Below are 17,580 nucleotides of genomic sequence, written 5' to 3'. Positions count from 1 at the left end.
TAGGCATGCCAAGAGTCTCTATCACTGAATAAAGAAAAACTGGCAGCTGGCAGAAAAAATCGTCTCAACCTAGTTACATACGATGGTGAAGGCAATGTATTGATCACTAGTTACGTATCAGTCGCGATCAATACATCTTTTGAATGGCTTAGTTTTACTTTCTGATTTACAGCCAAAGAAATAAGATTTTTATGAGTTCTACATGAAATTTAAATGAAATGAAGGGTAAAAAATTGAAAGATTTCATTTTTTATTTTATTTTATTTATTTATTTTATGATCGGGAATGGGTTGAAGCTGATAAGATGTACATATCCTATCTTTTTGTGGGATTTGAACTTTTGACCTCTCTTTCAAGAGCACAAATTATCCACAGACAATTTTTTTTTACTTATAAATATCAATAAAGATTTCAATTTCAAGTTTAGAGATTTGATATGACAGCCAATTTACAGCCTTCTATTTCTATGGTTGGAAATCAAAGCTCGCCTTTGATATTTTTTATTTTGTTTTTTTGTACATTGAAAAAAAAATCTACAATCTAAGTATGTAATCACTTGAAGAAAATAAGTGATTCACTCTCTACATGCCTACTGCCTAGTTCATCCCCTGTAATTGCTTAAATCTTGGTGAACCAGAATTAAATTCAGAGTTGAAATGAAAAACAAGATGAAGTACAACTCTTTACCCTTAATTCCTTATGTAGGATTAAAGTTTCTTCCAATCCTCCTTTTGCTGTCTGCCATAAATTTTCCTTCTGCCATATGCAGTGACTATGTATGGTACACCTGTGATGATTCCTCAAATTTCACCGATGGCAGTACATATTCCACAAACTTAAATCTAGTCATCAATGATCTGTTTCATAACGCACCTCAAAGTTTAGGGTTTAACACTTCCTCCCACGGCCAATCTCCCAATAAGGTCTATGGTCTCCTCCAATGTACTGGAAATATATCAGCAGAGAGATGCTCAAACTGTGTGCTGGAAGCGAATAGCAGTATTCATCAACGTTGTCCCAACAAAATAGGTGGGCGAATATGGTTTGATGACTGCTTCCTTCGTTACAACAACTCTAATTTCTTTTCAATTCTAGATACTAGCGGTGGAGGTACCATTTTCAGCGGGGTTGAAATTAATAGCGATTGGGAGGCTTTTGAGTCCACAGCCATCAGCCTTTTGTCGACCCTTTCAGACAAAGCTTATATCTCTGCAAATAAGGGATTCTCAGTTGGTGTAGCCAATTATTCTGCATCAGAAAAGTTGTATGGTTTGGTTCAGTGTTGGAGAGATATATCAGTACAAGATTGCAAAACATGCTTGGTAACAGCAAGGGAGGAGCTGAAGGGTTGTTGTTATAGAAAACCAGGAGTCCAGGTTCCATTAGGGAGCTGCAAGGTAAAATATGATACAAACCCATTTTTTGACTCTGCTGAATCTCCCTCTACCTCCCCCGAGGGATCCAATCCAACTACTTCAACGACATCAAAAAGTATGCACTACTACTCTCTAATTTTATTATTATTAGGGCTTCGAATGTTTCTATTTTTATCCACTGGTTCTCATTCTAATGTGTTTATATGATCCAAAAAATTTATACAATTTTATTTTTGGGACATTTTAAATTACACCATTTTTGTTTCTTTTGGTGGCGACTACCTCCTAGATACTATAACTATGTTTAAGATAAGATTTACTAATTTTGTTTCGATCTTCAATTCAAAGAGGTATACTTATAATGATAAAAAATATTAAATTGTATTTTGCAGAAAAGTCTACAAAAACATTATCTATAGCATTAGCGTTTGTGGGAGGCATCATTCTGGCTTTAGTTATTTGTTTCATTGCATGGAGAAAAAGAGTTAGATCTGCTATTTTTGAGAGCCCAATAACTGTAGCTATCCAAAATCAAGGTGCTTAAACCTATTTGTAGTACTTTGTTTTCTCTTGACATAGTTTTTTCTATGACAAATTTTATAAGTTTACCCATTTTTATATCATTGGTTTCTAATGTTATAGAGAGGCAAGAATTTTCCGATGAATCCGGGCTACTTATGCAAGAGCATCAGTTTGCCTTCAGCTTAAAAGTGTTGGCAGAAGCTACAGGAGATTTCCATGATGACAACAAGCTTGGAGAAGGAGGTTTTGGTGATGTATATAAGGTAGGCCGACATATAAATTTTAGTCTTACGTAAAATTTGTTCAACAATAGATGCAAAAATCTAAATATTTACTTGATGCTTTAGGGAACGATTAAAGATGGAAATGAAATAGCTGTGAAAAAGCTCTCTACGAATTCTTTACAAGGCAAGAAAGAATTTCTGAATGAAGTGAAATTGGTGGACAATGTTCAACATCGAAACCTTACAAAGTTGTTGGGATGTTGTGCTGAGGGAGATGAAAGGCTACTTGTTTACAATTATTATCCCAACAAAAGCTTGGACACATTTATTTTTGGTAAGTTACCATTCTACCTTAGTTTGCTTTCGAAAAGACGAACATGTGACAGATGTATTTAGAATTTGGATTACAGATTCAAAGAAGCGCAAAGAGTTAGATTGGCAAAAGCGTTACAATATCATCATTGGAATTGCACATGGACTTCACTATCTTCATGAAGATTCACAACTGCGAATCATTCATAGAGATATTAAAGCAACCAATATTTTACTTGATGACAAACTCAATCCAAAGATCACTGACTTTGGTATAGCCAGATTTTTCCCTGAAGATGTGACACAGATCCAAACAAGAGTTGCAGGCACATGGTAAACATCAAAACGAGAGTACAATCTCTATTCTTTTAGGTTTAAATTAGTAGTTATTAAGCATTCAAGAAGCTTGGCAAATGCTTTTGTTTATTTTCAATAATTAAGCTAAAGTTTCAATTTTTTTCTTTTAAATGATTTTCTTAAAACATCTATATAATATATTAAAGGATTCAATGTACACAAATATCAGGGCCTTGTAGACTTTTTGCCATAGCAAAAGCAGGGAACAATTAAGCAGATTTAAAAAAAAATATAATTAACAAAATAACTATTCAGTAGTTGTGTGCTTAAATATATTGTAATAAGAGTTTGATCATGGATTCTCTTTTTATCTTCTATTTAATTTATGGGTTTTTGAGGCTTAATAGATTTGTGAGAAACCTCTTTTCATTTTCCCTCTTTCTATTTCCTATGACAACTGTTGCTGTTTAGAAATCATTATGTAATTTTTTCTAAATTGTTACTTTCTACTAGTAAAAATTATAATGGAAAACTGAACCTGTGGAAAATTAAGCAGGGCTGCAACCCACTTGATGTTTTGTTTAAAAAAATATATAAACCAGCATAACTAGTAAACCATTTCATTGTTACACTGCAGCGGTTACATGGCTCCAGAGTATGTAATGCGAGGGCACCTGTCTGTTAAAGTAGACGTTTATAGTTTTGGAGTATTGCTGCTTGAGATTGTCTGTGGAAGGAAAAACACTGATGCTGATCTTCCATACCATATGCAAAACTTGTTGGAATGGGTAAGAAACTGGATTTCCCAATACCCATTTCCCTCAACTGTTACGTTTTTCAATATTAGCAGCTAAGTTCTTCTAATTTGATGTTGTAATGCAGGCATGGGTACTATTCAAGAGAGGAAATGGACTGAATGTGGTAGATTCAAAGGCATCAGAACTCGTAGAAGAAGAGGCCCTAAGGTGCATTCATGTTGGGCTCTTGTGTGTGCAAGCTGATGCAACATTTCGACCAGTTATGTCTGATGTTATTAAGATGCTCACTAGAAGTTCAATGAAATTGCCAAGTCCTACAGAGCCTGCTTTTATAAATTATAGTGAGAGCGATGCTTCAAAGCCAGTGTCAAGCTTCGTGGTTGAGTACAATGAAAAGGAAACATCGCAGATAAACGAAACCACCGTTACTGAATTGGAAGCAAGGTGACCAAAAATGAAACTACTATGGATTGTATGTTAAAGCTTAGTAGGGCGTAGCGGATTTCTTGTTAAGCTGAAGTTTTTAGGGTTAGCCTATTTATACTTCGATCGATTTCATTTGAAGTTCTTTTACATCTCGTATCAAAGCCACCGTTATGAAATTTCAGTTGTGCTGTCATGAGGCATGGCTACTAGGAAACAAGGGCTGCAGGGCAGCGTAGTTCCTGCCCAGAGCTGCAAATTTTTTTTGTGGATTGGTTTTGTTTAATAGAAATGTTTATGGACAAGACTTGCACATGTATATAAGATGATTGTTAATCTGCAACAATTTTTTGTCATAATTTATAGTTAGAGATTTAGCCATTGTAAAGTCATTGTAGTTCATTGTTCTGGGGCATGGCTACCACAAGGTTTTAGCATTTTATATATCGGCATCCTAAAGCTTAGCAATGTAAAGAGATTGAGAAGTTCTGAAGCCAAGCAATACCTAAAAACTAATAGACAAAGACATGTAAATTCATTCTAGCAATCAATTATAATTTTTGTTTAAGGCCACATAATCTCAATGAGTACAACTTGCTGCAATCTATTCACGGCAACTATTTTTTTCAAGAAGTAGCTCTATGGGTGGCAAATAGTGCATTGCATACAAAAGGTAAATGCAAAGCAATTCCCTTCTCACAGAAAGATCTAATGCACAAAATAATGCCAGGCTTGACAGTGATCTAAAAGACAACCTTATCAATGGATAATATAATAGAACAAAGAATATAGTAGACACTCAAAACCGTCAAGCAATTAGGAAAAAACAGTTGACCACTGAATAACTCAATTTGATTAGGCACTTTTATAATTTATTTCAGATCTTATGTAAAATTTTACCATTTCTTGTTCAACTTACCTCAAAGTTGTAGCGTGGCATGAACTAACCCAAATAGTCCTAGCTCTGTATTTTTGCAGCTCAACAATATAAACCACTCTAGTACTTGCACAAACGTTTTAGGTGAGGTTAGGTAACAATTTGAGATCTCTGCTGTAAATGGGTTTGTATGACTAGGTAGTTGAGATGAAAAACATTAACTTTGGAAATATGCCTGGAATTTAGTTTAGAATATTTTCGAGCAATTGAATTCTGATCAGTGCCTAATATTTGGGTTTAAACTACCGTCAAGAAGTGCTGGGAGCGTTGGAATATCCTAAGTTTTGAGTTTCCATCTCCCAGCTTTGTCTGGGTGCAACGCTGGCATGAATGGGTACATATTCGTGCAACAAGCAACATTCAAATTCTAAAATCTCTTCTAAAATGGAAAGTTTTAGTGAAATCATGATTATATATTATGTTACTTTTGGCCAACAGTCATCTGTATTGAAACCATTCATCTGCAATATTAAACAGACCAATCAATCAAATAAACACACAACTGAAATAAGAGCAGATAGCAACATGACGTAAATTATAGCTAACCATAATAGTTGGGAGAAATACTACACTGCAAACATCTACTCAAATATAATCCTCTGCTAACAATTCTATTAGCCAAATGTAAATTCTGTTAGCTGGATACGTAATAGTTTTATTGCTTGAAGAAGTAAGAGGAGAAGAATTGGAAGAACTAACATGTAAATTTGGGGTTAAGGGTTAACCCATGAAAAATATCAAATACCCTCTTGAAAATCTTGAGCAGTCCACGCGTCAAATAATTTTGCGTTATTCCAGCTTGTATTTTGCTCTTGCAGGTGAGAGGTCGACAACTGTGGTGGAATGTGGCACAGTGATATTAATTAACTTTTACATGTAACTGTCTCCTGCATGGACGCCCATTCCCAAAACAGAACGCACCTGAGTGGTGGACGGGATTGTGCACAAGAATTATGAGCTTGATAGTTGTGCGTTCTCTCTTATAGGGAACCGTGAACACCTCTGAAACGCATCTGAAAAAACTGACAAACCAATCAAAATTGAATATTATTAATTTATAATTGTAATTAATTAAAATTTTAGCAAGTTATCCATAACAAATATAGGAAAGAAATTTAGAGAAGCGAATCTAAATATTTGATTGGCTGGAGCAATGAAGATTAATCACTAGTTAAGAAAAAGCCTCCCCAGTAGTTCCATGCGGGGCAGGAACTAATAATAAATTAGTGTTTGGTGTGGATTGAGGGAGCCGTTTAAAGCTTGTACGACACTGGCATTGAAGATAAGACAACCACCATTACTATTGTGAAGAACTAAACAGAAAGGAGTGTTGATACGATTTGTTAGTATTTAGATCTATTCCAGCAACATGTAAATTTACTATTTTCCTTAAGATTCCATTTGGTAAAACCCTTCTCAAAGTTTAAGTTTAGGTTGAATCTTCAAAAAATTTAAATATGAAAGTAGTAGTACTTTTACGTTTGATTTTTTGGATAGTTACTCTTTGGTTTATTTTGTTTTTCTAACGAAGTGCTAATATATTTGGCAAAAAGGAGAATAGTTAAAAAGGTTATTTTCCTTCCAAACTAAAAACCTCGAGGAAATTATAGAGGTTTCAATTTGAAATTATATGAGAGCTTTGTTTGTATATATACTTTAAATTTATGTGTCTTATTTTCTTTAAAATCTATGTGTTCTAAGGTTTAGCATATTTTGAATTTTGAATTATTTTATTATTTTGTTTATTTTTTTGTGATGGAAAACATAGTATGAGTTTAATGTTTGGCATATTAAATGATTATGTTTAAATGGGACAACTTTGTATATTAGTGGATTAGGAAGGAGAATATACTAAAATCTAAATATTCATGAGAAGTTTTACAATTAGGATATACAAAAGTAGTAGATATAACTACACTAAATGTAATAAATGGTCAATAAAAATGATAATATAGATAGAAAAATGTAAAAAAGACTCACATTTTCTATTCAGGACATGATTCAACAAATAATATTTCCTATGATTACTTGTTTTAATCATTTAAAGTAAGCATGAGAAATACTCATTAAAAACAGGAAAATTGATAATCGATGCGTGAATGATTTTTTTGACAATATTTTAAGGTTTGCATAGTAGAATAAATGTTTTAGGTGAAAATAATGCCATGGAGAGAATTTTACAAATTATGATTCTCAATTTTAGTGTTGTTTTTACAATTGAAATTGTTATACATATGCAAAAACAAAAAAATAAATGGAGTAAAATTTTAATAACATCTTCCTTGATGAGTAGAATAGAATGTGATTGATTTGTTGCATGATTTGATTGCAAATGTAAATGAGTTTTCTTGTTATATTTGGGGATCTCAAGTGTTGATGGATTCCAGTGATACTAAATTGAGAGAAAAGTATGATATTGGTCCATTGAAATAAATGAAATATTATATTTTTATAATTTAAAATTATCAAGTTCCACTTGCAAGGATGACCTCATAACTACAAAATTGACCTAGGTGATCAATGTCACACTTGTGGGGATGACCTCACCTACAAAGATGACCTTGGTGATCAAGAACACACTTGCAATGATGAATTTACACCTAGAAACTTGACCTCAGTCCAAAAGTGAAGTTGGATTCATGCCTACGATTGATTAGATTGATGGGGATAGAATAAATGATCAAATATTAAACATATAAGATAATTGAATTGGATTTACCTATATATATGCATAAGGGACAACATTATAATTAATAATAGAAGTAAGTAAAGTTAAATATGTGTAGAGTTATAAATTATCACCCTTAGCAATTTCATATTAGATTTGATAGCCTTTTTGAATGCATGATTAATTATATTTGTAATATGAATATGGTTTGGAGCTTGATTACATATTTATACTAAATCATTTCACACTTGTCACTTTAGAAGTGAAAAATGGCAGGACACTAGTTTTGAGTGTGTTGGAGTAATTAGGATATTTTTCTAATAATTAATTAATTATGTCCTCTAATTACTCTATTCACTTAAGCTAAATTTAGGGTCTTTTTCCTTTTATTTTATTAGGCTAATAATAGCTTAAGTTGTCTCATTTATTATGATTGTGATAGTTCGAGCTAGCTACTTTAATCTAGCTTTATGGTTTGCATCTAGGTTTTTACTCATCCTTTCATAAGAATTCATCATTCATTGTAATATAATCTTTTTGTGCAATCAATACAAAATTGTCAAGTTTCATTGACCAAATTATTTTTGCTTGATTTTTCTATGTGATAGGTATTGTGTTTGTAGATGATTCTTGGCTTGTGAGGTTAAATCATCAAATTCTATAGGGTGGTAGTATCCTACGTGTGATTTTCAAAAATTTGAAAAACTCAAATGTCAACTTTGGTGTCTTAATAATTATACCTTTTGCCCTAGCTCAATAAGGGTTTTGAAATATGTTTAGAGGCATACATATAAAATAGCCTCTCTCTCTCTCTCTCTCTCTCTCTCTCTCTCTCTCTCTCTCTCTCTCTCTCTCTCTCTCTCTCATTTTTGGATCTAACTTCTAAGAGAGAATCTATCTAGACATGCAATCTATCTATGGAAAATGCTCAACACTATGAGCTATAAATTTTAATACAATAAAGTTATGCTCAAGTATTGATGATGTTCTTATTTATTGTTGTGTCATGTTATGCACTAACACATGCAAAAATTCAAGGAACACTACAACATCGCCTTATATGGGACTCCTAGTGAAGGTGTCACATCTAAAGATAATTTTATCATTATAGTATTTATTTTATTTTTTTTGCTTAATACCCCTCAAGAGGGGGAAAATTTTATCATCATCATCACTTTTGTGGAGGAAAGAAAACCAAATTAGGGTTTGATAGAGACAAGCCCCTAGAAATAAAAATTATTTCCCCACTTTCATGTGTACAAACAAGCATAGATGTAAAATATTCTACCCATGAGTAGTAAGGAGAAGACATATAGGAATATGAAAGACATCGTCAAACTGCTATTACCAAAAACCTTAAAGATACTAGTGCCTAGCACTATTGTCATGCAAGTTCTACCCTATTTTTTAGTGACAAGTGTCTAAACCACTTTCAAGTCTATTCGAATTCAAGATTCCAAATTTCACAACACTTGGATACTGGTGCCTCATGCTAGCATCTTGCATAGTCTATTCCACATTGTAGCACTAGATTCATCTTTGTATCCCTTTCTCATACATGCTTTCTATTCATATATTTCTACATTGTATCATTAATGTTTTGTTAAGTTTGTTCAATTTAGTCATTGTTAGCATACTTCAATACACACTCTCAACAATCCTTATTGCAACAAAAAAAAAGGTGATTGGACCCAAGCAAATTAGATCTCCCTTGAGGACAATAGCTAATCTCTTTCAAATTCCCTTAATGTTATATCCCTCTTTCAAATTCCCTTAATGTTATATGGGAGAAGGATTGGTTTAAGTTAATACATTAATTAGTCTAGAAATTCTTTTTCCATATTACATATAGTATGTGGGTCAAAATGTACCATTTATAATTAATGCCTAGAGACACTCTACAATGGTAGCAAGAGATGGATTGTAATGTTGTGAGCATGTTAACAAAAACACTTACTTTTTAATCATAAATTTAATAGTCATTTACATATCAAAATATTAGTATTTAATATTTATGCTACATGAATTAACTTAAATATAATAATTCTAGAGTAAAATAAAATATTATCTAGTAAAAAAAAAATCTCCCAATAGATATCTCTTGACATTTTTTAGATAGATGTATTCAATATGTCTATATTAACTATGTAAATACATTAAGACATTATTCTAAATTATATATAAAATTAATTAAACATATTATACTAATTAATTATAAATTTATATATACAAATAAATTATTAAATACACTAAAGTATCTCTTAAATTATATTTTTTTTATTTATTAAAATTTAATTTTCACTTTGTTTGATCATAAATTTGAAAGCAATCCAGACTTTTATAGAAAAAGTACAAAATTTTTAAAAAAAATCTTTGTGGCGTGCAACTGCATTCAAGTCTTGAATTTAATCCTCCTCGGCTGTTGTCATGTTGCATATGAAATTTATGTAGGACGTTGAAGTTTCACAAGAAAAAGGTGAAGTTGAATTGAAATATATCTAACTCTTTTTGAGTGCGGCATTTTTAACCTATCTGATGAATAAATAAAGAAAAAGTGGTAACTAGCAGATAAACACAATGTTTCGACCCAGTTACGTGTGATGGCAAACACAATGTACTGGTCAATGTATTGATTGTTACTGATGTGATCACTACTGAATGCTATTTTTATTTTTCTAACTGATGATAGCATATTTTGAGTGGCTTCCTTTTTTATTCTAAATTTATATTAGAGATAATGGTCAATATTTTGAGTGGCTTCCTTTTTTTATTCTAAATTTATATTAGAGATAATGGTCAATGTATTGATTATTACTGATGTGTTCACCACTGAATATTATTTTTATTTTTCTTGTATTGATTGTTACTGATGTGATCAAAGCATATTTTGAGTGGTTTCCCTTTTAATTTTAAATTCAGAATCAAGATAATGGTCAATGTGTTGATTATTACTGATGTGATCACTAGTGACTATTATTTATATTAATTTAGATGTAAGATAATGCATTGATTGTTATTGACATGAACAGAAGATATTTTGAGTGGTTTTTTTTTTCTATCTTATATTTAGATTCAAGATAATGTATTGATTATTATTTGGTTTAAGACAATTGATTGATTTAGTTTTTCACCTTCAACTTCTTACTACAACTCAAATGTAACTTGTAATGTTACCTACATTATTTCAATACAAAAAAAAAAGACAATCGATTGATGTCTATTAATATGACCCATACATCTTTTGAATAAAATTTAGAGGCAAGACAACAAAGTTATTATAATTGTAAAGAAGGTTTAACTCTTTATTAATTGTAACTAACAATATTGTTTCAATTTTAGTTCTAATGATATGATATGTAAGGGGATAACAGTTTTGAATTAAAACTCATTTTTGATATATATTTCTGATTTTGTAATGACACTATAAGATATTTGTGCAACCATAAATAATTTCTTGAAAAAATACTATTTTTTGGAAATATAAAGATAATCTATAATAATATTTGGATAAGAACATCAATATATATATAAAAACTTTATACTTGTTGTCTACTAAAGATCATTACCCTAGAATGTGTTAATAGATATGAGAATGTGTTGTTTATGTTCTACTTTTTCTCTTCAAGATTTCTTGTATAGCGTAGTTGTTATAATGATTTTCTTATGAATATGCCTGCGTGTCATATGCTTCAGAATTTTATTAAAACTATCTGCTCTGCTAAGTTTATAGACTCCTTATGTTTAGTTATTCATAGTCATATTATGGGTTACAGACGGCGACTTGATAAGGTAAGTATATTTAGTTATGTGGACATGATGATTTATTATTACTTTTGAGAGAGGGTGGTGCAGTTTTCTTGTTTGGCTGTTCGAAGATGGATTCTTTGTTGCTACTCTCTGATTTTGATATTTTGTAGGGTTCAAGGCCCTTTCCTTGCTAACATAATAAAAAACAAAGTGCACTAAAAACCTCAAATGCTACAAGGTTTTGCAGAGTACTAGCAAATGCTATCAAAAGCCAAGGAGAGAGCTATAACTTAAACTTATTTTGGCAATGCCAATCTTTCTTGATGGAATGAGAAATGATGTTCACAAAATGAGATGGAAGTCTAATAATAATTCAAAATACAAAAATGGTTGTTGGCCTTTCAAACACTAGTTGTATGATGTATGATGGTTGCAAAAGAATGCTTAGAAGTTAAAAGGTCATTGTCAAGTTATAAAAAAAATAAAATTGTATGGTCATATATTCAATAGATGGAATCACACTACATGAATTTTCATGCGTTATGTGCAGGTACAAACACATATAGGGATTTTATTGGATGAAAAAAAATTAAAAAATTATAGTTCTATAATTCACCTCATGACGTCTTGATCTTCCTATTGGTTTCATAAGGTATTCAATTGAACCTAAAGCTATATGTAGGTTTAATAAATATTTTACCTTAGTGATAAGATTTCATATAGTTATGAGAGTCTAGATAGAATAGTTCACTATTTATTATTATTTTTTTCTTACAACTATTAGATAGAACTATGCGTTTATGTTTCAAAATATCACATTGCTTAGTTATGTTAATGTTGGAATGAATGTACAATATTAAAAATGTTTGTAACATTGATAATAATAAAATAAGACAATGATGTTTATATCGAGAACTACTTCATAAGAAAATTATTTTTAAAACAATATTCTTCAAATCTAATTTTATTTTTCATTAACTATAAATTTTGAAAAAAAACATTTTTTCTTTTGTCCTTTTCTTGGATCCGTGCAACTACAGCTAAGGTCTTGAATTTAGTCTTCCTCAGTCGTTATCATGTTGCACATGCAATTAACGTTAGACGTTGAAGTTTCACAAGAAAATATGAAATTGAATTGAAATATATCTCGTCTCTTGTTCGAGTGGCACATTTTTAACCTTACTCGTGCACTACTCACGCATGTCAAAGAGTCAAATCATTGAATGAAGAAAAATGTGGCAGCTGGCACAGAAAATTGTGTCCACCCATTTATGTGTGATTTAGAATACAATGTATTCATCACTACTGACGTATCAGTAGGGTCCAATCCATCTTTTGAATGGTTTCTTTCTTCCTTTACATATAGGCTCAAGATATTTTATCGATTATTATCGATGTGATAATAAGTGATTAATATATTTTTGAATTTGTTTTGTTTTAAATCTAGATGCAAGATAATGCACTCGATCAGAAAATATTTAGAGGATCTTTTGAATGACTTGTTTTTTTATTTTAAATTTATGTTTAAGATAATATAATGATTATCATTGAATGGTTTTTCTTTTGCTTTTTAATTTAGATATAAGATAATGTATGGGTGATTAATATATCTTTTGAATAAGATTTAGAATGAAGATAATAAAATATTACAAGTTGTAAAAATGTTAATTTCTAGTTATTTATAAATTGTAATAATAATCTTAATTTTGAATCTAAAGATATGATAGAGGCTAATAGCCTTTCATTTCTATATTATTAATTACAACTTATTTTTTATATATTTTTTTTATCTTATAAGAAATTTGTGCAAATTCAAATAATTCTTTAAAGAAAAGAAGTGATTCTGCTATCTTCACAGTGTGTACCTAAACATCATCCGTTTTATTAGTCAAATAGTGAATAATATATTCAAATCTTATGTATAAATATTTAACATCATCAGATTTAATAGTCAAATAGCAAATAAGATATTATAACATCCTATGATTTATTCTATTTTTTATTGGTGAAAATTAACATTTTTCTGAAATGAATGATGTTTGAGAATAACCCTACCTAATTCATCCCTGCAACCTCTGAGAATTCAGCACACAGCAATTAAGTTCAGAACTAAGTGAGACTAACAAAATGAAGTACAACCTTTCCAGAGGAACAGCTTTTCTTCCAACCCTCCTCCTCTTGTTGTTTGTAATGAAATTTCCTTCTGTCATATGTACCTACGTAGGGAACAGATGTGACAATTCCTCAACATTCACCAATGGCAGCAGCTACTCCACAAACCTAAACCTGGTTATCAAAGATCTATTTCTCAACGCACCTAAAAGTTCAGGGTTTAATATTTCTTCCCATGGCCAATATCCCAATAAGGTATATGGTCTGCTCCAGTGCACTGGGAATATATCAGCAGCGAGCTGCTCAAACTGTGTGAAGGAAGCAAATAACAGTATGCACGATCTTTGCTCCAACGACATAAGTGGGCAAATATGGCTGGATGACTGTTTCATGCGCTATCAGAACTCTAATTTTATCTCAATTCTAGACACTACCGGATTTCACTTGCTCAACACGATGGATATTAATAGCAGTAAGGATGCTTTCGTGTCCACAACCAGCAGCCTTCTGTCCAATCTGTCTGACAAAGCTTACATCCCTGAAAATAAGGGATTTGCTGCCGGATCAGCCAACTATTCGGCTAAAGGAAAATTATATGGTTTAGTTCAGTGTTGGAGAGATATATCAATAGAAGATTGCAGAAAATGCTTAGTTGCCGCAAGAGCAAATCTGAGCAAATGCTGTGCTAAAAAAGAGGGAGCCCAGTCTCTGAGCAGGAGCTGCAAGGTAAGATATGAGATATACCCATTTTTCGACTCTGCACAGTCGCCCTCTCCCTCTCCCTCCCCTGCGGTATCCACACATCCAACTAATTCCAGATCAGGAAGTAAGTATTATCAGTTCTTTTCATAATCAGTATTATTTATTTGATCCAAGATTGAATGGTTATGGAGATCTCCTGAATTTCAATGCCATTTGAATATCCATCTTGACTTGAAGCTATAACACATTATCAACATATACATATTGGGTTTTTATTTCATTCATTAATGAGAAAAGATTTAACTCATTATTGTGACTTGAACTTGTAACCCAGTTTTCTTGTTTCCAGTTTTTAATGAATAGTGGCACGATTCTAATAAATAACTATTGAACTGTATTTTGCAGAAAAGTCTTCAAAAGCAGTACCCATAATATTGGGGCTTATTGTAGCTGTGATTCTAGTTTTGTCTGTCTGTATGATTGTATTGAGAAAATCGGTTAGGTCTGCCATTTTTGGGAAGCAAGTAACTTATGCTACCGTCAACAAAGGTGCTCCGTTCAAAATATATTTTTCATGTATAAATTTCTCATGTTATGTTTTAGTATAACAAATCCTCTAAGCTAACCCGCTCTTAGCTCATTATTTCTAAAATTACAGAGAAGTATGGATTTTCCAAATTCTCTAAGCTTACCCACTTTTATCTCATTATTTCTAAAACTACAGAGATTCATGGATTTTCCCCTAAAGTCGGCTTAATGGAAGATAAAAGATTTGTTTATAGCTTTGAAGTGTTAGCAGAAGCCACAGATAATTTTGATGACAACAATAAGCTTGGAGAGGGAGGCTTTGGCTTAGTATATAAGGTGGGTCGACACTTTCTTCATAGTCCAGAGTAAAGTTATTTTAACAACACATGGAGAACTCTAAATTCTCCTTTTATGTTTCAGGGAACAACAAGAGATGGAAAAGAGATAGCAGTGAAAAAAATTTCTGCCAAATCTGTGGAAGGCAAGAAAAACTTTATGAATGAAGTGAAACTGGTGGCAAATGTTCAGCACCGAAACCTTGCAAGGCTGTTGGGATGTTGCATAGATGGAGATGAAAGGTTTCTCATTTATGAGTATTTTGCCAACAAGAGTTTGGACACATTTATTTTTGGTAAGTCATCATTAACTTTTAATTTTCTTTTTCTTTGGGAAAGACAATAAGGTGTGAATAGTTTCAAATTTTGGATTACAGATCAAGAGAAGCGTAGAGAGTTAGATTGGCAAAAGCGTTATAACATCATCATTGGAATTGCTCGTGGCCTTTTCTATCTTCACCAAGAGTCTCAGCTGCAAATTATTCATAGAGACATCAAAGCAAACAATATTTTGCTTGATGACAAACTAGATCCAAAGTTAGCTGATTTTGGTTTAGCTAAACTCTTTCCTGAAGACAAGACACATATCCATACAAGAGTTGCAGGCACATGGTAATAATATAATCGATTTGATTTTGAATATCAATTGACCTTGATTAAGCATTTGATATCTTATTGTTAATAATATAATCATAGATTAATTAATTTTCATTTGTAAGGATTTTTTTGAAAACTATTCAAAATTTTGTGTGTGAGGGCAATTCATCAACATAAGATTTCTTTACAGTTATTGTGAACCTTGTCAATTATTGGTCCCCTTCTAATCGTTACAAAATATAATCATCAATGAAATATCACCAAATTTTTCTTCCACCATAAAAATTGTCAACAGTTTATCATGTGGCTTATTTGATAATTTTCTTTTCTCAAAAAATATATAGCCCTCTTGATTTTTAGAATAATAAATATATTTTGAGAAAGAGATGGCTTCCATTGTTAGTGTGTAAGAAAACAAAAAATGAAAATGGAGTTTGTTGTTGAGTGACATAGAATTTGTTAATATGATAGATATTTTGGAATCATCAAAGAACATTCAGAAATCACTGTTGGAAGAAATATGGGTTCGTCAAAATCCCTCGATTTGTGACCTTGGAGGAGCACGGATGATTGGAATTTCGAAAGGGATAGTTCTATGCTCATGTGTTAGTTTAGTGGAGGCTAGCTGTAGGAAAAATGTTGGACATATTTCAAGATGAAAATAAAGGTTGTAACAATTTCTATTTCAATGCAGCGGCTACATCGCTCCAGAGTATGCAATGCAAGGGAAGCTGTCAGTTAAAGTAGATGTTTACAGTTTTGGAGTAGTACTGCTTGAGATTGTCAGCGGAAGGAAAAACAATGATAATCATCTTCCATACGATATGCAACACCTTGTTGAATGGGTAACAAACTTGATTTCCCCCTACCCATTTTCCTCAACTGTTATTTATAGTGTTAGACAGTCAGATTCTAGTTATTTAATGACATGTAATTCAGGCATGGAAACTGTTCGAGGGAGGAAATGCACTGAATATGGTAGATTCAGAGACACCAGGAGTCAGTCAAGAGCAGGCCTTAAGATGCATTCATGTTGGGCTTCTGTGTGTACAAGCAAATGCAACACTTCGACCAGTTATGTCTGATGTTATTACGATGATCTCTAGCAGTTCAGTGACATTGCCAAATCCTTCAAAGCCTGCTTTTATTAGTACAGGTGAGAGCCATGCTTTAAAACCAGATTCAAAATCAAGCTGGGGGGATGATGAGCATAAAAATGGAACGACATCATCTTTGTCAGGGATTCGTTCGGGATATGAAGCTTCCAATACCGAAGTTGAAGCTAGATAAGTTCACCCCCTGTTTACTCAGACATCAAACGGCATTTTTTATCGTAGTTATTAATTAAAAATTAAAATATAATATATTTTTATTTTTAATTAATTATTAAATATGATGCAATGTGCATCATTTTTCAGTTCACCTACCTGTAAATTAAAAGATAGAATATAAGTTGTAAAATATTTTATCGACGTAGAATATAAAAGTATAGTTATACATGAACCATTTTTCAGTTTTTATTGTAGTAGTAAATATACCTTATGTTTGACAAATATATGTTGTTCTAGATGATTGGTCATCAATGTTGTGGAGATTATGTTGCTATGGTTTGATGAAGCTAAAGTTGTTATTGTTTTTGGAATGTTTTTAGTATGAGGGGATGTGATATGCACGAAAGAGTATTTAAAGTCTAGTTGGAAGAATACTCCACACTCCTTCACATTTCAGAATTTGGTATTATAGATTTGGATATAAACTTTATGTTTTGTGGACATTGCACTGCTATCTTTTTCATGTTCTTGTTGTTGCAGCTAATGTGGCTAGTGATTGTTGTTTGCTGACAATTTGGTTGTTTGTCAAAAGAGGATTTGATTGGTCTGTTAAAAAAATGCTTCACATTTGTCCACATTGATGTAGTAGGTGTTGTGACTTGGAGGACATTCTTGCAATGTTTGTGCATTGTCTCAATTCCAATTTTAGGTGTTGAAGTGTTATGCAAGAAGTTTTATGGATATTATGTTCAGGTTTGTGTTCTTGGCATT

At 31.9% G+C, this 17,580-nt stretch overlaps 2 protein-coding genes across 3 annotated transcripts; both read left to right on the top strand.

The window, feature by feature from the left end:
* Positions 1 to 240: 240 nt before the first annotated feature.
* On the top strand, positions 241 to 4,236 carry LOC131074170 (cysteine-rich receptor-like protein kinase 44). Of its 2 annotated transcripts, XM_058010738.2 has the most exons (7): positions 241 to 1,491; positions 1,769 to 1,912; positions 2,019 to 2,161; positions 2,246 to 2,456; positions 2,533 to 2,767; positions 3,369 to 3,519; positions 3,614 to 4,236. In XM_058010738.2, the coding sequence occupies exons 1-7, from the start codon at positions 657 to 659 to the stop codon at positions 3,935 to 3,937; spliced, it is 2,043 nt and encodes a 680-aa protein (XP_057866721.2). In that variant the 5' UTR covers positions 241 to 656; the 3' UTR covers positions 3,938 to 4,236. The 2 variants fall into 2 exon arrangements, with proteins under 2 accessions (XP_057866721.2, XP_059075583.1); XM_059219600.1 differs by lacking the exon at positions 1,769 to 1,912.
* Positions 4,237 to 13,213: 8,977 nt separating this feature from the next.
* On the top strand, positions 13,214 to 17,041 carry LOC131875409 (cysteine-rich receptor-like protein kinase 10). Its single transcript, XM_059219599.1, has 7 exons — positions 13,214 to 14,202; positions 14,484 to 14,627; positions 14,803 to 14,942; positions 15,027 to 15,237; positions 15,319 to 15,553; positions 16,233 to 16,383; positions 16,478 to 17,041. Exons 1-7 carry the CDS (start codon positions 13,392 to 13,394, stop codon positions 16,826 to 16,828), a joined length of 2,043 nt encoding a protein of 680 aa, XP_059075582.1. The 5' UTR covers positions 13,214 to 13,391; the 3' UTR covers positions 16,829 to 17,041.
* Positions 17,042 to 17,580: the final 539 nt, after the last annotated feature.

Source organism: Cryptomeria japonica, chromosome 4 (assembly GCF_030272615.1).
Source record: "Cryptomeria japonica chromosome 4, Sugi_1.0, whole genome shotgun sequence".
Classification (NCBI taxonomy): Eukaryota; Viridiplantae; Streptophyta; class Pinopsida; order Cupressales; family Cupressaceae; genus Cryptomeria; species Cryptomeria japonica.
Note: the sequence above shows the minus strand (reverse complement) of the source record. Positions and strands in the feature narration are given on the sequence as shown.